The sequence below is a fragment of the Palaemon carinicauda genome, chromosome 31 (genome assembly GCF_036898095.1).
Source record: "Palaemon carinicauda isolate YSFRI2023 chromosome 31, ASM3689809v2, whole genome shotgun sequence".
Classification (NCBI taxonomy): Eukaryota; Metazoa; Arthropoda; class Malacostraca; order Decapoda; family Palaemonidae; genus Palaemon; species Palaemon carinicauda.
Window position 1 is genome coordinate 7,859,080 of NC_090755.1, and position 23,623 is coordinate 7,882,702.

The 23,623-nt window shown below is 39.8% G+C and overlaps 1 protein-coding gene across 1 annotated transcript in view; it reads left to right on the forward strand.

Annotated features, from left to right (window-relative positions):
- Positions 1-7,707: 7,707 nt before the first annotated feature.
- The window catches only part of LOC137624252 (Krueppel-like factor 13), a 39,126-nt gene continuing 23,210 nt past the window's right edge, over positions 7,708-23,623 (forward strand). The window contains 2 exon segments of the mRNA XM_068354774.1: positions 7,708-8,696; positions 8,698-8,845. Of these exon segments, the coding sequence (XP_068210875.1) occupies positions 7,941-8,696; positions 8,698-8,845 (904 nt within the window). The 5' untranslated portion in view covers positions 7,708-7,940.

The following is a 23,623-nucleotide window of genomic DNA, read 5'->3' on the forward strand; positions in this document are numbered from 1 at the left end:
ATGCGTAGGCAAAGGGAAAATAAACCGTAACCAGAGAGACGGATCCAATATTGAACTGTCAAAAGACCCCATAACTCTCTCGTGGTAGTATCCCAACGGGTGGCTGGTGCCCTGGCCAACCTACTACCTATAGGCCAGACTATTCTGTGTGTGTCAGCAAAAATGAAATGAGCCGTAACCGGAGAGAGGGATTCAATAGGCTACTGTCTGGCCAGTCATATGACCCAATAACTCTCTACCCTAAACTATCGAGCATGAGTGGGTCTCGAACCCCAGTCCAGCAGATCGCTAGGCACGGACGTTTCTAATAAATGTTTTTAATGTTTGTTTAGATTTAATGAAAAAAATCATGAATCATAATTTATCGTTTCAAAATTTCGTTACAGTACGATCATATTTTCCACACCTCAATACAACTTTAACAATGTCCTTGGAACTTAAAAAAAGTAAATACGAAACAACACCAGGTGATGATTATAAAAAATAATGTCTATATTAATTTTGGATGTTAGGAGGAAAAATATATGATGATAATGTTACCTTTCACTAGAGTGAGATCGTAAATCAAGAGCAAGTGTTAGCACAAGGTGACCTTAATGTACACATAACCTGAATATTAACACGACCTTAATATAAACAATGACCTTGTCAGCATAACACCTGGTTACAGGTGACCTTCGGGGGTATGATGGAATACTGTTGAGAAATGCTTCGTTGTCAAACTTGCTGTTTTTCAAGATGTTTAAATATTTGTAGTGAAAATACATCAGTCCCACACGCTCATATATGTGTGTGTTTAAATCTTTAAAGGTCCCTCATGAATGGCAGAGGCAAGGGACAGTGATATTTCCCTAGCAAGCAAGACTATGCACTAGAGACTGACATACATATGATCAACGTCCAAACCCCCTCTCCACCCAAGCTAGGACCAGGGAGGGCCAGGCGATGGCTGCTGATGACTTAACAGATAGATCTATAGGCTCCCCCAAACATCCCCCCCCCCCAACTTTAGCTCACAAGGATGGTAAGGTTGCAGACACTAACGGCACTAACGAGTAGGAGCGGGACCAGAACCCTCGTCTGGCAAACGCCAGGCGGAGACGTTACCAATTAGGACACAACCACCCATATATATATATATATATATATATATATTAGGATTACTCAAAAGTATAAGATAACACTTATTGTAGTAGGTCCATTACATTCAAAGCAATAATAACAGGGACAGCAGAAATACGAGGATGAGCCAAACAATAGTGTTTATGTTTCAGTGTTTTGCATGACAATTTAGTTGATCCATAACGTGACTGTAGTGTGATGTTAGCTGGTAATTTTTCATTGCAATTCTATTGTATTTTCACGGACAGTCATTTGTTGCAGAACCGACAGATGAGCTAGTTACCTCGTCTAGTATCCTTTGGCTAAGTTCATTCTTTGTGTGTGTGTGTTTTTTTTTCGCGATAAACCTTACTAGCTAGAGAGGTTGCACTCGATTACCGGGAGACATAGAGCAGCTTCAGCTCTTGTTGTATAGTGAACACACACACACATATATTATATATATATATATATGATATATATATATATATATATATATATATATATATAATATGTATGTATCAACCACAAATGGGATTTAGTATAGATTCTCAGAAATATCTACCCAAGAATTTTCACGATAAATGCTTCTGGCTAGGCAACGACTCGAACCTATACCTCTGATTCGAAACAATCGCAACAGTACATTCTACCCAAGGTCTATAGAACCTTGACTCTACCTATGAACCACCGAGTGAGATATACAGTAGACTTTGAATGAAACTTAGCCGAGTCTGCTCTTGGAATTGTATCGACTCATGAGTCATAGGTTCGAGTCCTTGCTTTCCACTGTAACAAGTTCTTAAAATATTTTATTTTTCATTGTTTCCTTTCCTCACTGGGCTGTTTTCCCTGTTGGGGCTCCTGGGCCTATAGCATCCTGCTTTTCTAACCAGGGTTGTAGCTTAGCTAGTAATATATATATATATATATATATATATATATTTATATTTATATATATGTATATGTATATATATTTGTATTTATATATATGTATATATTTATATTTATATATATGTATATATTTATATTTATATATATGTATATATATATATTTTATATATATATATATATATATATATATATATATATAATTCATATACACATACAAACATACATACATACATACAAGCGTGTGTCAAGAGAGAAAAACATCTAATTGCTTTCTCTATGTTGAATGAAACTGTCAATATCATCATCACTAATACTTCCTCTCAGACTCCCGCAGTCCACCGGACGCTATCAACCCTTATAAGTCTCAGCTGCTATCCATCTCGACGTGTATTGTCTTTGGGTGATAAGGAAATGCTCTATTTGCAAAGACCGTTAAATGGCAAGGTCATGTTTTGAGTGACTTTATCCTGGTTACGATTAAAGATTACAAGCTTTGCTAAACAAAGTTTCATCTCGGTGAGAGAGAGAGAGAGAGAGAGAGAGAGAGAGAGAGAGAGAGCTTTGAAATTAGAAATTACTTTGGCTACTTAAGTTATAATCTACCCTCTCTCTCTCTCTCTCTCTCTCTCTCTCTCTTACACACACACCCACAACTATGCGACATTAAACCCTGTATCTCACTTGTAAACAGTGACGGACTACGCTGATACTTAGTAAAAAAATATTAATCCAATCAAACTATATCGAGGAGAGAATAATGCAGCAGGTACGGAGACAAAGATAAAGTAATGTACCTTACTGTACGTACCCTGCACGATATATAATATGATTCAAGGTATTAAGTACAGATAAGTAGAGTACAACTCGCTCCACATTCCCGAGTTTCAGGACAAATGTGTGCGTATGGCTGTTTAAATATTACACCAGTCTTGGTTCATAAAACTATTTTATATTTCCCATTTAATATATCTATTGCCTGTCCATAAAGGGGGGAAACATTATAGAATTTTTATCGGTATATAAAGAATATGTGAATGACAAATAAATAAAAAAATTATACATGAAATTATGACGCCAGTCGGAAAGTCGGTCTAGGTCTGTTCAATGTTTTCTCCAACATTTTTAGCACATATAAAAACAAGCAATGGATCACATGTGTTATAAACCTTAAAGCACGTAGACTCGTATAGGTCTCTTATTTTAATGTAATTAAGATTCAAGACTCGAATATTGTAAGAATCTTATTCGAGGTCTTCCATTTTAATGTATTTTTTCAAGCTTGAATGGGTCTTTTATTTTAATGTAATTAAGATTCAAACTCGAATAAATCTCTCATTTTAAAGTAATTAACATCTAACCTCGAACAGGTCTTTCATTTTAATGTAATTAAGATTCATGCTAGAACAAGATTTATCATTTTAATGTAATCAAGATTAAAGTTCGAATAGTCTTTCATTTTAAAGCCATAAAGAATTAAGACTCGAATAGGTCTTTCTTTTTAATGTAATTAAGATTCATGCTAGGAAAGGTCATTTCATTTTAATGTAATTAATATTCAAGACCCAATAGGTCTTTATATTTATGCAATAAACATTCTAGACTCGAATAGGTCTAGACCGTTTCTTAACTCCAATGAACACTCACGTCCATTCAATTTCAAGCATCTGTTTTTAGGCTGACATGCCACGTGGATGAGCATGAGTAATGTTATATTAACCCCCTGGGTTTAATAGGATGTTATTGTGATACACGAAATAAGCCTTGGGTGGGTTACTGTTGGGATGGGTACATATTTTTGGTGTAGCTAAATTCTTATGAACTAAACTCGGAAGTCAGTTGAAGAGCTGGATTAACAAACTGTTATTTATAAAGATGTTTCAGGTTTATAGAAATCGTTTATTTTCTAAGTAATTTCGTTGTATTAATATACCTTTTACATGAAAATATAATTGTATATTCATGGTTTGAAATTTTTTCTTATTGAAAAAATAAAAGCTATGTTTTATATGGTATATTTTTCATGATTATTATGTATTTCTATTGTCAGTTTGAAAAAATTGCCTCTTATCATTAACAATTAGGTAATTAATTTTGCCATTAGATTATCTGAAAAGATTAAAGAATTATATATATATATATATATATATATATATCACTGATATAAATTGTATATTTGAATCATATATAATACATATTATTAAAGAAAATTTAATAAGGCTATTTTTATAAATAAAATGTAAATTAATTTTTTTTCTATAAATTTTTAATGTTTTACTGTTCTTAAAATATTTCATTTTTCCTTGTTTCCTTTCCTCAATGGTTTATTTTCCCCGTTGAAGCCCTTGGGGTTATAGCATCCTTTTTTTACCACTAGGGTTGTAGCTTAGCAAGTAACAACAACAATAATAATAATAATAATAATAATAATGATGATGTCTGTTGTAATACAATCATCAGTTTCGTGAATAATGATGAAAGTCATTCTAGGTAAAAAATCATTTAGTTATTATGGTTAACCATGTTCTTTTGATAACTAAATATATGAGAAATAATAAATAAAAAAAGATATAGAATGTCAGTATCAATTTAATTTCAACATTTTCAACAAAAAGCCTATTGCAAAAAGTTTAAAATTTTTTAGTTGTTGTTACAAGCTAAGCTACAACCATAGTTGGAAAAGCAGGTTGCTATAGGCCCAAGGGGTCCAACAAGGAAAAATAGCTTAGTGAGGAGAGGAAATGAATAAACTACAAGAGAAGTAATGGAAAATTTAAATATAATATTTCAAGAACAGTAACAATATTAAAATAGAGCTTTCATATATAAACCATGAAAACTTTAAAAACAAGAGGATGGGAAATAAGATTGAATGGTGTGCCCGAGTGTATCCCTAAGCAAGAGAACTCTACCCCAAGACAGTGAAAGACCATGTTACAGAGGCTATGACACTACCCAAGACTAGAGAACTATAGTTTGATTCTGGAGTGTCTTAGAAGAGCTGCTTACCATAGCCAAAGAGTCTCTTCTACTTTCACCAAGAGGAAAGTAGCCACTGAACAATTACAGTGCAGTAGTCAACCCCTTAAGGCTTAAGAGAAGAAAATTTACTTGGTAACCTCAGTGTTGTCAGGTGTATAAGGACAGATAAGAATCAGAATCTGTATAAAATAGGCTAGACTATTCGGTGTATGTGTAGGCAAAGGAAAAAAAGGAACCGTAACGGTAGGGAGGGATCCCATGTAGTACTGTCTGGCCTAAGAACCCAGTAACACTCCACAGATTCAACCGCCAGTTTATGAATATGTTCAACCGTCCGGTCAAATCTGGGATAAAACTTCTAAAATAATGTGTAGTATTGATACTTATGATGGAAAAGGCATTGTTGTTAGAATTAACTGCATACTTAGTACGACGTATAGGAATATCTGAATGCTAAGGATGGTCAGAATTATGAGAAATCTTATGCAACATGCATAAAGAAATAACTGAAGGAGGGTGCAATAAATTAATATTCAGATCAGGAAATAAGGAATTCGTTCGACCGCAAGTTTTTGCCTAACATTAAGAACTGAAGACTAGACAGTACAGTACTCGGAACAAAGTAGGATGAAATAATTAAAACATCTCATCAAGATAGATTGATCTCCATCAATAATCTTTAATTCAATATGAAAAAGCCCATTTTTGTGCAATGAAATGAGTTTTGCTTTGTTAAAGAGACGCTGTCAATGCAAAGAGCTGGATGCTGAGGCACCATTGTCCTTGATCTTCTTGCAATCAGACTGAGTTTTGTTTGGGTTCAACTTGTTGACGGAAGTAGACTAATAATTTATGGCATCATAAACAAAGAAATTATAAAAAGAAAGTGTCTAAGGAAACATTCGAAGCGCTGTATTTTTATATACTTTTCCGTTGCTGTACCAGAAATTATTATTTTTGGGGCGTTTAATGATGACTGGTAAGATGATTCCATCCTAGGGTGTAAGTAAAGGTTATTTGTGTAGAGTTCGTTCACTCTAGAAATCCATAATTTTCCCATTACGGTAAATATTGCTTCACGAAACCAGTCACGTATTGATCATAATTTTTCATGAATAAGGCGACAAAGAAATATACGTACTTACCACATAGGTCTAGTAATGAAATCATACATATTACGAATATTCACAATCTGTAAAGGGTATGGTGTTGACCATATCTGCTGTGTATGAGAGAGAGAGAGAGGAGAGAGAGAGAGAGAGAGAGAGAGAGAGAGAGAGAGAGAGAGAGAGAGAGAGAGAGAGAGCAGTCGTATATTCAAGGGCAATGCACCATCAAAAACTATTATATAGGTCTAGTAATGAAATCATACACATTGCGATTATTCACAATCTGTATAGGGAATGATATCGATCCTGAGAGAGAGAGAGAGAGAGAGAGAGAGAGAGAGAGAGAGAGAGAGAGAGAGAATAGTCCTATATTCAAGGACAATGCACCGTCAAAGACTAGTACATAGGTCTAGTAATGAAATCATACACATTGCGATTATTCACAATCTGTATAGGGAATGATATTGATCCTTAGAACGAGAGAGAGAGAGAGAGAGAGAGAGAGAGAGAGAGAGAGGAGAGAGAGAGAGAGAGAGAGAGATGAATTATATTCAAGGACAATGCACCGCCAAAGACTAGTACTAAACCTAAGGGTACAATCGGAGACAGCAAGAAGCACCTATCGCTACAGTGAGATGGGGGTGAAAATGAACAAGGAGGTTCGACATACCCCCCCCCCCCCCCCCTCCTCACACAGCTAGAGTTGAAGTCTAGGATGGGGGTGGCAGATGGTTTTTAAGGATGGTGGGCGTTTAGGATAAAGGATGGACGAACAAGGAAAAAGAGGTTGATGCTACTGGTGTTTTGGGAGAGAGACCTCCTACTTCCTGGCCTACGGCGCCGTCCTTAGATGGTTAAAGGCCACCGACCCCCCCTTTGTCTTGGCCTTGCATTTTGAGATGCCAAAACCACTTCCTTTCGGTTGATGTACTTCATATTAATGAAGCGAAACGCACCTTACTCAGTATTCAACTCATGATACTCTTGTAAGGGCAACTCGGGGGAAGTATATGACCGATAGAGGGTCATTTCTCGGTAAATCGTCAGATACTCGGAATACTGATGCAGTTTGAAGGGGGACTCTACCAGAAATCTCTCTAATAGTTTCCTGAAAGCATTTGCGACAGTCTAGGAAATCCCGCTTGAGCCCATGTCAGCATCAAACACGAGGAGTTTTATTTTCCAATTTTCGCTCACCAAGTCTCTCTCCCCAACACAGCACCAACACAACAGATTTCAGACCACGTTGCCCGCGTACTCTGGACTTACATCACAGCACACAAAGAGCGTATATACTCATTTATTTTGCTGTGGGTAATATTGATTTCATGTCGAATACAATGTACCACGTTTTAGAGAATTATATAATTGTCGTACCATACAACCTGTTATTGAAAAGAAAAATCTAAGCTAATATGTTCGTTACCCAGGAAAGTACGGTGTGAATTGTGATAGTTGACAATTAGTAATTTAATTAATCTTATGTTTACTCCATGGTACTAACTATACGATTGGGAATCTAAACGAGTTGGAAGACCATAACTAGCAGAATCACGTCATTAGTTTATCTTTACTCTAGAGATGATGAACGTTTGGAAATAAAAAGATGAAAAATTGGCAATGTGGGTGCGTATGGTGGGTGGCCACATGTGCGTGGCGGCAATCAGCTGATGGCGGGCACACAGCCGCTAAGCGTAGCACGTGAAGCCTTCAGTTCAGCGTGGACCGTAGTGGTGATAAGACGCACCAGGGAGCTTCTCTGCTTGCGTGACCGTGAAATTTTTCAAGTGCTTGGTATAAATTTTACCTTAATATTCGAGGACAGTTTTTTTAATATTAATAATTTTATCGAGGACAATGGCTGCTACAATACCTTTGGAAGAGGACCTGAATGCAGCCGTCTGTTTGATGGCCATGAAGGGCGGGGGTAGATTGAGCTCTTGGGCGCCCACAGACACCACCCATGCCAGTCATCAACGCCCACGGTTGCAAGTGAAGACCAACTTACCTTTGCAGCGAGCCTACTGCGCCCCACCACCTACTCACACGCCCGCTTCAAGCCCTGAACATTCCCCGTCAGTTGAGTACCCACATCATCACGCACTTCCACTGTCGCCAGCGCATATGTATCAGCCGCCCACCCCGCCTACGCCCCCATCACCACCCACGCCCACCATGGACGATCACAGTTATTGCCCTCCTATGGAGACGGCAAATACTGACGCCACAGCTTATGTTATTGCCCAGTTCTTAGCGGGACTCAAACGCGTGCAACAAGGGCGCGCCGAGGAGGTCGCCGAACAGGAAGCCGCCGCCCCTTACGCCCACCAAGCGCCTACACCACCCCCTGTGGAAACACATCACATCCCTTCCGTCGTCACATCCACGCCCGCGCCAGTTACGGTAGCGCTACCTGCTCCACCAATCAACCCACTCCACCAGTATCCCGCCCATACGACCCACGTATCAACGTGTACCACGCCCACTTATACCGCCCCAATGCCCCCTAGTGTGCAAGAGGTGCCCTTGGACTTCAGCAAGCGAGGTGTTACGGAGATGGGCGTGCGAGACCTGACCGCAACTACGGCGACGCCAGGGAAAGGGGGTGGTGACCAAGGGCGCCGTGGCTGTAAAGCGTGGGCGTGGCAGAGCTAGTCAACTTAAATTGGACGATAAACGCGCCCATCCCTGCTCGTTCCCTGGATGCGATAAAGTGTACGGAAAATCTTCGCATTTGACGGCACACTTAAGAACACATACAGGTCAGTTGCATAGGCCTATCCTTGATCTGTTTAATTTCCCATTATTATTATTATTACTATTATTTTAATGGGTATGGCCTTCTCTGTTTACACTTTAGTTTCGAAATTTAAATTTCATGAGCAACTTGATTTTTAAATCTATATTCAATACAATAATTACTAATAAGGTTGATCACCGTAGGCCTATATCTACTGTGCATTTGCTATCTTTTAAACAACAACTTACTATTTATTGTTTTTCTATTTAGTTTAAATTGGTACTTAACAATTCCTCTGCCTATTCCTAAGCAGTGAATTAAGCAACGTAGTCCAAGAATATTGACTTACATTAAAAAAAAACTAATGATTTATAAGGCATATACTATACACCCGGATTTAAACTTGGAGAAAATATGCCCGACCTTAGGATGTAGTAATGACCTGATTCTTGACCTGAGTTATGAGAGTAGGTTAGGAAAGTGGCCTTAGGTGCAAATTGAACTCGATAGGGGTTGAGAGAGAGAGAGAGAGATAGGAGCTGACCAGTACAGGTTTTGGAAACTGGTAAGCTGAAGTAGTCAGGCATAAGGGAAGTGAAAGCTTATTATACGCTACGTGTTTTTTTTAACTTTTACTTCGATGCTACCTTACCGTTTTGAGTTTTTTTCAATATATATAGAGAGAAATCGAAGAATGGCTTATTATCTTGATAAACATTGACCTATATTTTAATAGGCGTACATTGATTATAAATGATTAATTTATTTTTTTAGATTTTTCGTGCGTTGCGTTTTTTTAAGTGGCCCACTGGTGCCAGGCAGGTAGCCTGCAAACTAAAGTGCCACGCCCACCCAGTGACACACGGGTGCATCTATGCTCAAGTACAACACTTTAAGAATTGACGCGCGCACTCTCTCTCTCTCTCTCTCTCTCTCTCTCTCTCTCTCTCTCTCTCTCTCTCTCTCTCTCTCTCTCTGGACGCTACGGTCGTATCCCCTTTAATGGTGTTTACTAATATTTTGCTTATGTAATGGAGAAAAAACATTTGCTCTATTCGACTGCGTTTTTCTTTATTGGGATATCTAAATAATTCTCATTCCTATTATAGCGTTGTTTATTCTCTTTATGCACATAAATTTTATTAGTTCGAGTGTATACAGTTGCTTGCCAGTAATGTACGCCTATTACTTGCACAACGTAGGCCTATATGAAAGTACATTTGTTAGTCAACCTTTTATCCCCCCCCCCTCCTTCCCCCTCCTATCTCCCGTTAGTTCTCCCGCACCAACTTTCTGTCCTCGCCCCGAAAGGTAACCTAGAAACGTCCCCTTCCCTATTGGATTTAGGCCCCGCCCACCCACGCAGTTTCCGCAGAGGGTTACCTGCCACACCCACCGAAAGCTCCACCTCCGTTATCCGGCCACATGTGCCACGCCCCCTCCGTATCTGGGAGCGCAGCCCCGAAAGATATATATATATATATATATATATATATATGTGTGTGTGTTATACAAGTCATATGTGTATACAGTATATTGACTGTATATAAATTTTCTAACTATATATACCACTTTTTTTTCTTGTACTTTCCATGAATATTTCCAAGATTATCATTAGTAGTAATGATCACACTAGACTGTCCATATTAGTTAAAACATCGAATATGAATATCCTTACATATAAGATTTAAAGACAGAAATCCATCCTTGTGGTTAGTCTTAAGTTGCTTGCATAGCCTGACTTGTAGCTATAGTAGTGACCTGAATCTTTTACACAAGCACAATAATAGGTTTCCCTTCGAAAGTATGGCTCTCAGCAAAGCAAATACGTATATTTGTTGATATACTTTACTGTGAGAGAGAGAGAGAGAGAGAGAGAGAGAGAGAGAGAGAGAGAGACTAGTATTTAAAGCAGGTGGGCGTTTCCCCCTTGATGTCATTGCATTGTATCTGGAGATTTGCCAGGTGGAGATGTGTACCCTTTGGGTCGAGAATGTGAATTCTGTTGGAAGAAACAAAGTTGGATTTATCTACCTGTAAGGGCACTGAGCCTGCCAGCCGGCGTGTGCCAAAGAAGCGTCTCCTTGGCATTTGCTTATTTTAATTAATTGTTTTAAAGTGCGAGTGTCAGATGCATTTTGGGTTTATGGGTGTGAGGTATGTGTTTACATATTTTCGTTGATGAATGTTGCTTACTACCATTATGAAAGTTGTATTTATGAAGTTTATGTGAATATTATTATTATTACTAGCTCAGCTACGACCCTAGTTGGAAAAGCAAGATGCTCTAAGCCCAAAGGCTCCAACAGGGAAAAATAGCTCAGCGAGGAAAGGAAATAAATAGTGTCTTTATATGAATAATGTATGCTGTTTGGTATGTCATGCTCTTTAAAGCGTATGTGCTTCGGATGCTTTTACACTGTGTAAACATTAATCGATGGCCATTACACGTGTACGTACATGTAAATGGCGAGGAGTCTCTCTCTCTCTCTCTCTCTCTCTCTGTAGCGACGGGAAGATTATGTGGCAGGTAGGCGTGGTGAGTTCGGTAAAATGGTGGGCGTGGTGGTCTTTCGGTCAATACGTGGTGTGCATCAGAAACATTGATGGTGTCCAGGGAAAGGGGTCCTCCCGGGATGGTAGTAGGGGAGGGGTGTTGGGGACGAGTTCAGGCACCTCCGTTACGTAGAGAGGACCTGCAGAGGTACGGTTGCTTGGGAGGGTGGCTCCCCCCCCCCCCCCCCCCGTACCCCACCTCCTCTTCCTCCTCTTCCCTTTAACCTCTTAAGTTAACCGGTATCAACGAGTCTGATATCCGAAGGAATGGTTTTCGATGTATTGTATATGCATCTTACCCCTCCCCCAGGGTCTCCAGGGTGTAATGTAATGTATACCACGTGCAGTGACCCTCCCTTTCTTTCAAGTAGCGTAACTTGAGAAATTCCGGTTTCGCGAGATGTTTAACTTGCTAAGTGACGCACGTACTGTACTCCTGAATGTTTCATATTAATAGAGTTAGGATTTCCTGGAGATATTGACTACTGTTTCTAATCGAATAAATCCTTTTTTCCTCTCGGGGATCTATTTGAAGGATTCCTGCTGGCTATATCAATCAGGGGGCACTGTTGCCATGGAAGTTAATGCTTCCGTAACTGACCCAAGTATGGATGTATGCGAAAGGCTTCTAGGCCTATGTCTTGCTGATGCGATAGCGTCCCTGACTGGTGAACTCGACTGGGGTTTTAGTCCTACTCAAACTCGTTAGTTTCCATTTTCGTTGCAACCAAACCATCCTCGTGAGCTAAGGATGGGAGGAGGGAGCCTATAGGTCTATCTTTTGAGTCATCAGCAACCATTGCCTGGCCCTCCTTGGTCTGAGATTGATGCAAGAGGGGGCTTAGATGTTGATCGTACGTATATATGGTATCTCTAGAGCATTTTCCTGCTTGATAGGCCAATGTCACTATCCCTTGCCTCTGCAATTCGTGAGCGGCCATTAAAACCTTTAAGGTGTTACTGCAACTTGCGTTAGCATTGGTCGCTATGAGACCCGGACGACAGTATAGTACTTGTAATAGTGTAATTTGCCGTTATTGTGACTTCAAGGCTAAGGTCGGCAATCATGCATTGATGGGGCTCTATTGAAGGAAAGAATGTTATGAATTATAGGTGAGGAGGTTAGACATATTTGTTGGGGCTGTTCAATATTGTGAGTAGGAAGTGATCATTATGTAGGGAATTTATAATGTAACAGCAGCGTGTTTATATATATATATATATATATATATATATATATATATATATATATATATATATATATATGCATGCATATACACTATACATATATATAACCGATTTTTCTTTTAATATAATTTTCATCACATGGGTGACAAAAGCAATCCAGCCATAGACTCCTTTACATAATTGCTACTGTTAAATCGATATGTTGTCAATTGTTAACATCGTTCCTGCAGTCCTTGGCCTGGGTAAATTTATATATATATATATATATATATATACACTTGCGCTGAATCTTGTCTAATTTAATTTTGACCCGTTGCTCGCACAAGGACAAGTCACTTATCAATGCCATTGAAAAACATTGGCCTGCGAAGGCGAAGTGCCAGTGGAAGGCTGCTGTATCCATGACCTCAATCATTGTATTTACTGTCAGCACACTTCGCGTGGTTAGGCGGAGGGCGTCCTTAAGCACTTGGTTATTGTCGGAATCCGTCCTCTTGAAATGCGATTGAGGTCAACCCCCATTGATTGGCGGCCGGGAAAATCAGGACATTGAATATTGCCCTGCATTGCTGCGAAGGTAATCATAACAGGTCGGTGGTGTCTTCTCTCTCTCTCTCTCTCTCTCTCTCTCTCTCTCTCTCTCTCTATCTCTCTCTCTCTCTCTTTTGTGTCAAGGCTGACGTATCAAGTGCAGTCTCCTCATTTGAATTAAATAAATTTTCTTTAGATAAATTTCATTTTTGCGAAAGTAATCATAACAGCTCTCTCTCTCTCTCTCTCTCTCTCTCTCTCTCTCTCTCTCTCTTGTGTCAAGGCTGACGTATCAAGCGCAGTCTTCTCATTTTAATTACACACTTATATAAATTTCCTGGTTTTTTATTTACTTGATGTGACGTCAATATATTAGAGGCATTAAGATGGGTCACATGTTTATATTTCTTGTGGTATTTTTAAACTGTGGACTTGATCATTTCCAAGGTCGTCTATTCGGAGGGATTTTTAACCTCGTATGTTTCTTAAGACGTTCTTGTTTTTATTCACTACTCTTTGCGTGTGTGCATTCGGTTTATATCTTGCATTCCACGCCTTGAACATTTGCCCTTTCCTTTCAAGGTCTCCCTTATTGTATTATTTGCTTATAGTTCCATAATTAGCCTATTCTTTTCTTTTTTATCCATATTCTTTATTTTTTCTTCAGAGATCATAATGGTATTTCTTAAAATTGCCTTCATATCTCTCTCTCTCTCTCTCTCTCTCTCTCTCTCTCTATATATATATATATATATATATTATATATATATATATATATATATATATATAGTGTTTACATGAGTTACATGTACAGTTAGAGATGCAACACTTACACTTACGAAGTCAGTGAAATGAAATAATAGCATAAACATACAAGTATTCCTCCTTTGTATTGTTTACTTTGCTTCCTACAATCAGTTGTTTTGGATTAATCACACAGAGAGAGAGAGAGAGAGAGAGAGAGAGAGAGAGAGAGAGCAGGTTCGATTGGACAAATGTTGCATGAATAGCCTATTCAAAGACAGGGGTTTTTGTTTGGCCTGGGGAGAGAGTTTATTTTGTTCACTCATCACAAGAGCTTTAATTAGGGGGGCTAGAATCCGATATTTTAATTACCCTTGGAAGCAGCCCCTTTCCCCCTATTCATTTAATGTGTTTGTTTATTAGGAAATTGATGTGTTATGGTTGTGTCTTGTCTTTGTTAATTTATTTTCAATCGGAGGTTTTATTTATGCTTTTGTTTTTGTGTTGTTGCTCGAAATTGTCTTTAATCGATTTTAGATATATTATATTGTCTTTCTAACTAGTAAATTAATTTGTCTAGTATTGGATTTGCTTTACAACATTTCAAAGGTCTGTTAGATATCGGTTCTCAGAAGAGGCTCAATCGTTTGGCTTGTCTTTGGCGTGCCAGTGTGAGTCACTGTGGGTTGACCTTTTTTAATTTTGCACTGCAATGCTGCTATGGGCGTTACCTTGATCTTCGCTCAAGATTAGTTTATTTGTATTTTTTAAGGTTTTTAGTCTACGATTTTGTGTGTAAATATGTGTTTTGTTTATGTTCTATTGTTCGTTATATATAGAAATCATTAAGTTCAGTGTCGGGTCATTTTCTGGCTGGATATAGCACTGCACTTTCACATAGCAGACTACCGTTCACGAATGAAAGTCGGGAATTGTTGTAGAATGTAGAAGTCTCCACCGCCTGGACTTCTATCTGTCCGAAGCCCATTGTGATGGGAATCCATTGCTGGTGATTGGGAATTTGTGAAGGAATGCCGGAAGTGTGGTTTCTCTGAGAAATTTTTGGGAATAGATTATTATGGTTAATAAAAGAGAAGTCGAACTAGAAACTAGTTCCCTAGATTTGAATGGACTCATTAAATAGGTTTCGTAGAAGCGATAGTTGATTGGGCGTGGCTTCTTGAAGGTAAGGGTCCAGTTAATGCTTTAAGGCTGAGAGAGACGTTGGTATTTGATGCTTAGTATAAGATGCTTTTCATCTCCCTGAATCTGTACTTTAGTTAGGAAAACTCCCGAGGTTTCTGTATTTGCGTCTTTATGGCAATAGAATTGATACTTATTTCTGTGTGCGAGTATGTACGTGTGTCAGGGCTGGGTGTGGTTGCAGTGGCTGAAGCCCCGGGAGCGAGTCTTCCAAAAACTAGTCTACTGTGGGTATATCTGAAGATTGGGGTGCCCTTTACCTTCGCTTTTTGGGCGTAGAAACACCCCACCCAATTCTTCTCTCTCTCTCTCCCTCTCTCTCTCTCTCTCTCTCTCTCTCTCTCTCTCTCTCCTTATACCTTCAATTGTATGAGTTTTAATTTTTCTTTTGCATTTTTAGATTAGTTTATATATTTACAAAACATCTTATCTGTTTGCGTAGGAGCTATTACACTTCATTTTGCTCTGCTTAAGGAAAAGTTTTGATAGGCACTGATAGGGTTTATTCGAACCCCCTTGTAAGTCCAGCATTAGAAGGGGCCTTTTGGTGAAGTTCAAGGGCATGACAGTTGTTTTGGTGTGGTTCATGAGCGCACTGGCGAGCTGCGCCAACTCTCGAGATAATTCAAAAAGGCCACGTGTTTTTTAAAAACGCCCCTCTCCTGCAGTTGTAGTTCCCTGGCGACGTGTTTGGACAGGGGGAAGCTTTTGTGTGCCACCCGTATGGGTGTTTGTGCCACACGTTTGTTTACATGTGTCTGATGCGTAAGTGGGTGCATGTGTCCTCTTGGTGTTGGGAGAGGAAATGCTTCACCGAGGTCCGACCCATGTGGCTCTCGGTTTCGTCTCCTGTTTGGGTGGGCGTTTACCCACTTGTGATCTTGGGGCGGATGGGGGTGGGGGAATAGCCACTGGAGGATGCCTTCGGGTAATAGGTGGGTGTCTGTGGGGTCCCATGGGTGGCGTAGCGTGAGTTGCAGGAGGGGGAAAGTCAGAGTCCTTGTAACATCTCCGCCTCCCAGTAGGGGGAGGAGGAGGGGGGTTAGTCTAAAGAACAGGAAATTGCACCTCGTCCCAAGATCTCTTAGAAGTTCTTTACAAAAGCCCTATTGAATGACCATCTAATTGGCCGTATTTCGGACTATTTTTAGATTTCAGCTTCTCATCTCTCTCTCTCCCTCTCTATTCCCTCTCGCTATAATTGCGATTGGGTGCAATTGCTTCTGACTTCTCTTTTAGGAAGCACCGGTCGTTTGTGTGTTCTTTGTTATCGTAATTTGTTATGTTCATAGCTTGTTGTTGGGATGCGTTTCCATTATGGCTATTTTGGGGATTGTTTCAATCTTCTATTGTGGTTTTGTTATTCTGTTATTGCAATGTCTTTATAGATTATGAAAGATGAGATATGTAGTTTTATGGCTGGATATTCCCTGCCATTTTTTTTTCTTAGGGCGGCGACTCAAACCCGGAAGCCCCCATGAATCAGTTGCTCTATCGCGTTCGTTATCCGAGATTATCCTACTGATGGTTTATTAGGTCACTATTTTGACACTCGCAGCGCCTGGTTTTCGCTCTGTAATCGCTCGGGTTGCCATGACGACTCCTTTTATCAGATAAAGTTTAGGGAAGGACTTTTGTTTGCGATGCGAGACAGCCTAAGGGGTGTTGTTGCGTAATTATGAGAGGCCCTCTATGATGCGTAGCGGGCTATACTAGACGTTTTTATGCAACATGCGTTTCTAGGTACGTATGCAATGATGGTGTTTGTTTACTTTTTTGTATTAATGTCAAATTTGGGTGTTTTTCATGTTCGAAGTGTCTGCAGTACATAATACGCAGTTCAGTATGTTATGCTCTTGCCCATTATCCTTAGAAGATATAGACTGTATACATCAGTATGCCTACTGTGGAATGTTGATATAACTTATGAAATGCTTACACGAATTATGCATGGCCCCTTTTTATTACAGGAATAACATATTCCAAGTAACGATTTGTTATTATTCCATGAGTTTTATGGCTGTTAGCGTGTGCTCTGAATCTGAATTTCCTTAGTTATTTCATACATTCGTGTTCGTTTTAGGCCTCGTTCTTAGGGTTGAGGTATTGATTATCTATTACATTTGGAATTTGCCATCGATTGTGTGTGCGTGTGTTTGTGAGCTGTTCCGACGAAGCTCCTGCGCAGGAACGTCTAAATGTCATAGGAATTGTATGGTTAGCTCACGTTTGGTAGTTCTTGGTTCGCCCTTGGTCTGCTGCATACTCAACTATACTCAATTTTTTTAATGTTGTAATTGCACTGACTCGCAGGGGTGCCCTTTTAGCTCGGAAAAGTTTCCGTAATTGCACTGACTCGCAGGGGTGCCCTGTTAGCTCGGAAAAGTTTCCTACTAGCTGATTGGTTAGAATTATCTTCTCCAACCAATCAGCAAGGAGGAAACTTTTCCGAGCTAAAAGGGCACCCCTGCTAGTCAGTACAAATACGCCTCATTAAAAAAAAAAATGAGTATAGTGTATTATTTCATCCCTAAAAAGTATCAGAGATATTGAATAACTTCTGGTTCCACCCATCCCAAGGAGATTTAGATGCAAGATAAAGTATGAATATTATTACTTGGAATGTCCCCCTGGCCCCCGAGATTGATTTAGCCTTGTGTTGACGTGCGTATAAATGGACCATAAAAACGCTTGGTTAAGCCTCGGGGTCTTGGCATTGGAGGAACGCTGTGCCCCTATCTGCTGCTGTTTTCCTTTCTAGGCATAAGCTTGCTTCACTTTCACTCTAGTTGTGGCACTTTGTCGACGTCAGTTGTCTCAATTTTTATTCTGATTCTAACACTTGTCTCGGTTTTGATTTGAGGTATGGTTCTCAAAGTTGGCTTTTCGTGTCAAAATGATAATGATAATAATCTTTATTTTAGTAAAAGCTATATACAGAGTTACACTTATGACATCAATAAAAAAAAGAATAAGATATGCAAATACCAGTGATACAGTACATAAATCAATTAGCAGGTTGACCACAGAGTTTCAAGCTTTATTATTATTATAAGCTAAGCTATGACCCTTGTTGGAAAAGCAGGATGCTCTAGACCCAAGGGAAAAATAGCCCAGCGAGGAAAGGAAGTTAAGAAATAAATTACAAGAGTTCAAAAAATTTAAAGTACAGTAACAACATTAAACCAGGTCTCTCATAAATATCCATAAGCAATCACAGCTGACTTTAGTCGAAGAGAAACATTACTATCTAATGATAGAGCAACGACTATGACGTCCAGTCCGCTAATGAAGCAACGGTGACGTCGCTTTCTCATGATGACGTAGCGAATTCATCCGCCTGTCGATTACGTCACGGTTGGTACATTAGTGACAGGTGAAATTTCACTTTTTTTTTATATATTTGCTTCATACGCTTGTTCTGTAACTGTTCGCTTACCATGACCGCGATTTCGTTTTAAGCACCCTGCATTTTCCTCAGGTTTATCTCCTGAGAGACGAAGGAGGGAGGAGTGTGGTATACGCAGTTTTCTTCTATCTCGTATTTGCGTCATTGCTATCTATCTCTCCCGACTTTCTGGCGTCAATGTGTGTACATGCGCTTGTTTGTATGTATGTCCAGCAGTATTCAGCATCACCCCCCCTCTCTCTCTCTTTCTCTCTCTCTCTCTCTCTAGCAACTGACCCCCATTGGGCTCCAGCATAGTTATTTTCCTCTATTGCCAAGGTTCCTTCAGTGTGCCGCTGACCCACTTGTGGCGCCATGCTTCTGCTGCTGCTGTTCCTTCTACTCCTCTTCTCCCTCCCCCTCATCCCCCTATATTCCCCCTCTTCCTCCTTCCTCCTCCCCTTTCTTCCATCCATCCAGCTCTCACTTCCTCCTCTCTTGTCCATCACCTGTTCCATAAGTCTCTCTCTCATCTCTCTCTCCTCTCTCTCTCTCTCTCTACTCTCTCTCTCTCTCTCTCTCTCTCTCTCTCTCTCTCTGGTTAAGTGCTGAGGGATGATGCTTCGTCAGTGAATACGTATACAGTATATATATATATATATATATATATACGCACACCATCTTGACTCCACCATTATTTAAATGATGAACAATCGGTTTTCTCTCATCTCATCTCCCTTTACCTTCACACACCCCTCCCCCCTTCGTGTTTGAGTACGTGCTCCACTGTCTCCACACCCGGGGGCTCATTTTGTAAAGATCTCGTAGCGCTTAGAGTGAAAGTGGATGTTTTTTGGAGGTCCACACGCGCGTGCGCGTGGGTGAAGATTCAAAGCAAGTTTTAGTGTGTCAAGGCATATACGCAAAGTGGATGCGCATGCGCGCTTGCATGCGTCCGATATCTTCAATTTCTTCCTCTCGTTTTTCTTTTGCGGCCCGTTACTGACCTATACACCTGCATATTAGAAGTCCCGCGTTCGAGAGAGAGAGACCTATTGGGAATTATAGTTTTTGTAGTTTACGTATGATATATTTATTTCGGTGTTGTTACTGTTCTTAAAATATATTAAATGTTAATTACCTTTCTTGTAGTGTCCTCATTTCCTTTCCTCACTGGGCTATTTTCCCTGTTCGATCCCTCGGACTTATAGCATTCTGCTTTTACAACTAGGGTTGTAGCTTAGCAAGTAATAATAATAGGGAGGGAGCTGTAGTAAACACAAGGTATTGTTTTCTCTTATTGTGAGAATTTTACCTTATACGTAAACATGCTGATATGCATTACTATGTTTCCATTTATTGGTGATCTGCTCAATAATATGAAAGTAAATATGATTTGATTAGAGGAAGAACGGATGAGAATTGAAGATGTATGTTAATTGTCAGCCCTTTGGTTTTGGTGTTTTAAAAAACCGCAATGTTCAATGCCACGTTTTTGTGTTCTGGAGTGTAATTGTTAGATTCCAGCACTTTGTGGTGTAATTTATCAGGTAATGAGGTTTTTACGGAATTGAATTTCTTGATTAATGTATGATGGGTGTCTCAAAATATTTGGTGTGTTTTTATTTTTTATTTGCAATTTCATTTTACTTAGTAAAATATTAGATTCAAGTGTCAATTTTATTCTAATTCGGATCATGTTTAGTCACAGCAATCAGTCTTTAGTCAGGCGTGTTTGGAACTTTTTGTTTATGAAAAAAAAACTCACTAAGCGACATCTTTTGGGGCTAATTGAGTCAAGGAAGCTGTGGATGGTTCCCGGGCTACATGTAACTCCCTCAAGGTTGTTTATAAACAAATCAAGGAGATGAAAGTTCTCGTGGGATGGCGACAAATGAAGGGTTGGGTCTTACTAAGCTTGACTACTGACGAGGAAAGAGTTTGTTGTTGTTATTATACAGAGCCTTGGAATTAGTTTGAAGAAGTAGATAAGGCAAATACCTTCCTTACTCTTCTAACTGGGTTCCACAAGGCACTAGAAGAGTTGGAAGACTCAGGCCCACATGGCTGAGGACTATGAAACATGAAGTAGATGATGATGAGTGTAGAATTATTGATTTAAAATCTCAAGATAGACGATTGGGGAAAGCCAACCGAGGCCCTTTGCGCCAATAGGGGTAGGCAGAGGTGATGATGATTTATTGTTATAAGTCGAATTGTTTTTAAAAGATGTCGCTGAAAGAAATATATGGGCCATTTAAAACTCTACTTCAGGAACACGTCCAAGTCCTCAAAATACGCGGCGTCATCCTAGCATTCAACACCCCCCATCTCCTTTCTTGAATTTAGAATAACATTTCTCAACTTCCCCCCAGTGATTGCGAAGGCGAGTCATTCTGTGCGTCGATGCATAGCGATGAATTATTATGAGCGCGGCCCATGAATGGAGAGAGAGAGAGAGAGAGAGAGACTGCTGCTCTCTTGGAAGCTGGCTATGAGAGAATTCCTGTTTGACATGGAAAGTCGCTCGTCAGCAAGGTACGAACAGGAGTGTGACACTGGAGCATGACCGGTCGGCCTTCCTTGGCGTTTGCTTTACAGACGCACGGGGTAGATAAGAGATAGGGTTTTCCATTCTGTTTATTTAGTTACTCGTGCACTAGTCCAAAATGACGGCCGGATATTTAGATAGATGTGCACACATACAGATTCAACCCTTCCCAACCTCTCCTCCCTACCCGGGGGACTGGAAGAGACCGAATAACCATACGTTTAGCAATGCTCTATATATATGTGTGTCTTTATTATATAGAAGGGTTGTATACATTTTGTTGGTATACTTGGATACATGTAAACTGCTAACTGGATCTCTAAAGGAGGCTCTCCCATTCGGGGATCAAACTTGTATATACTCCCTTGTTTATAAGAGAGTCAGAGGACCATTCTGGTGCTATAGTTAATTGTGATTCAAAATCACCGTCCGATTGTAATTACAATGAAGTGTTGTCTGTAGACCGTAGTTTAAGTTAGGTTTACTCCTCGGGAGCTGGAGAAAGGACCAGGGCATAGGGGGCTCCTGAAAGAGCGAGGGGAGAGCACCACCCTGCCCCAAGGGGTATCCTATAACAGTGGGCATAGTGACAAGGGAGGTGACGGCAGGAAGAGAATTCTGTAGTAGGAGAAGAGGGCCTGGCAGTAACCTGATCAGCAGGATTGGGGGGTAAAAAGGTCTTGTCGAACTGTCACCAAAGTCTCTCTCTCTCTCTCTCTCTCTCTCTCCTCTCTCTCATTACTTTCACCGTTCCCTGGCTACGGTGAATATTCCCACCAATTTGAAGACCTTTCATGTCTGTAGCGGTTGTAAACTTTCTATAGATCCACGGCTTCATAAGTTTCGTTTTTCTACTCTCTCTCTCTCTCTCTCCTCTCTCTCTCTCTCTCTCATCTCTCTTCTCTCTCTCTCTCTCTCTCTCTCTCTGTGGTGTCGCTTAAGGCTCTGCAATCTTCAACCGCAGGTCCTTTGTTCTTTGGGATGGACCCATTATGCGTTCGATAGGTTGCTATGAGGTGGATTGTTATCATGATAATGGGGGCAGGTCGTGGTATGGGACTGTGTATACTGTATGCATAAATTTTTCGGAATCTCTCTCTCTCTCTCTAGGAATTGGGTGTGAATGTTGTCATAAACTGACACATTTATCATATGTCCTTCATCGGCGACCTTTCTCAATCGAAGTAGTAAAGAACCTATTCACGTTCACTCGTCATTCAATTTATTGATCCGGAGTATATACTTCTAAGCCATGAAAGGGTCGCCCAAACTAGCAGGTTGTTACTTTTATAAGCGGGGCGGGCTATTTTCACGTGTTTTTATGTAACTCGTATTTCCTGTTTGAATGTGAATTTGCGTTCCGGTTTTTTTACGCGCGCGTGCGTATCGCTCTGTTGCAGTCATACACCACGGTTCCGGTGGGCTTGCAGAGAAAAGGAAGGGGGCTTTCTCACGAGGTTTGCTGTGATCTGTTGCTAAAATTGGGTATTTTTTTTTTTTAATAGGGGACGTCAAGTATTATCCCACTTTGGCCGGAAGAGGACGGTCTGGTAGAACTAGTTGGGTCACATTCAACGATTCCGAGTATTATTATAATTGGTCCTAAGGTCTTGTCTTCATCTTTTTAGTTTGCTATGGGATTTTGATGCCTCCTCTTTGGAGCTTGAATCAAAAGATGCTTGGAAATTGTTAAAGTTTCTCATAACCCCAGTTCTTTACGTGTTGGTAGCTATTCCTGTATATATATATATATATATATATATATATATATATATATATATAAATATATATATATATATATATATATATATATATGAGAGAGAGAGAGGGAGAAATGTGTGAAAGGTGTTGGTATCCAGGGGTCTCCAGAACTCTATCTTTGCAACCCAGGCGAACTGATGAGTATCTATGTTTCACGCGGTTGGTGCTAGATATCCTATTGCTCTACTGATAGCTAGTCTCCCACTGTTTCCCGGATGTTAAATCCGGTTCTTCGACAGTATGCGATGGGAAACCGAATCCCCTGAGTAGTCCTTTTTATTTTTTGGCTAATTTGTGGTTGTGATGCAAAATTATATGCCTCGTTTTAAAGGTTTTGATCGATGTTGCAGTAACTTTTGGATTCTATTTGAAAACGTTTGTTCTAAATACCACAAGCGTTTTGGACAAGAACGTTTCCACAGGTACGTAGAAAAGATTTTGATCGATCTTGCCCCGACTTTTGGTATTTTTTACGTTTGTGGAAACGTTTTAAACCATAAGCTTTCTAAACAAGAACGTTTTCCACAACACCCAAACTGTAGGTAGGGCAGTGTGTCGCTCGTATATATTTGGCCTTCTTGTGTTAACGTTACGCCTGTTTGTATATGCTACATCCCGGGAGTGGCATGTTTATGAGGAAGTTGATCATCTCGCTATGCCTGTGTTTGAACACAAAAAAATGTAAACAGCTGTTGAAAAGGGGATACGGTTAATTACATTTCTTTTAACGGCCTTCTGGAGGCGATTCTCTTGTTTGAGGGTACACACAAGCATACTATTCAATCTCATTCCTCTTCCTCTTGTTATTTCGAAGTTTTTTTTTTTAATTCTTACACCAGGCATAATATTCTCTTATTTCTCTTCCTCTTGTTATTTTT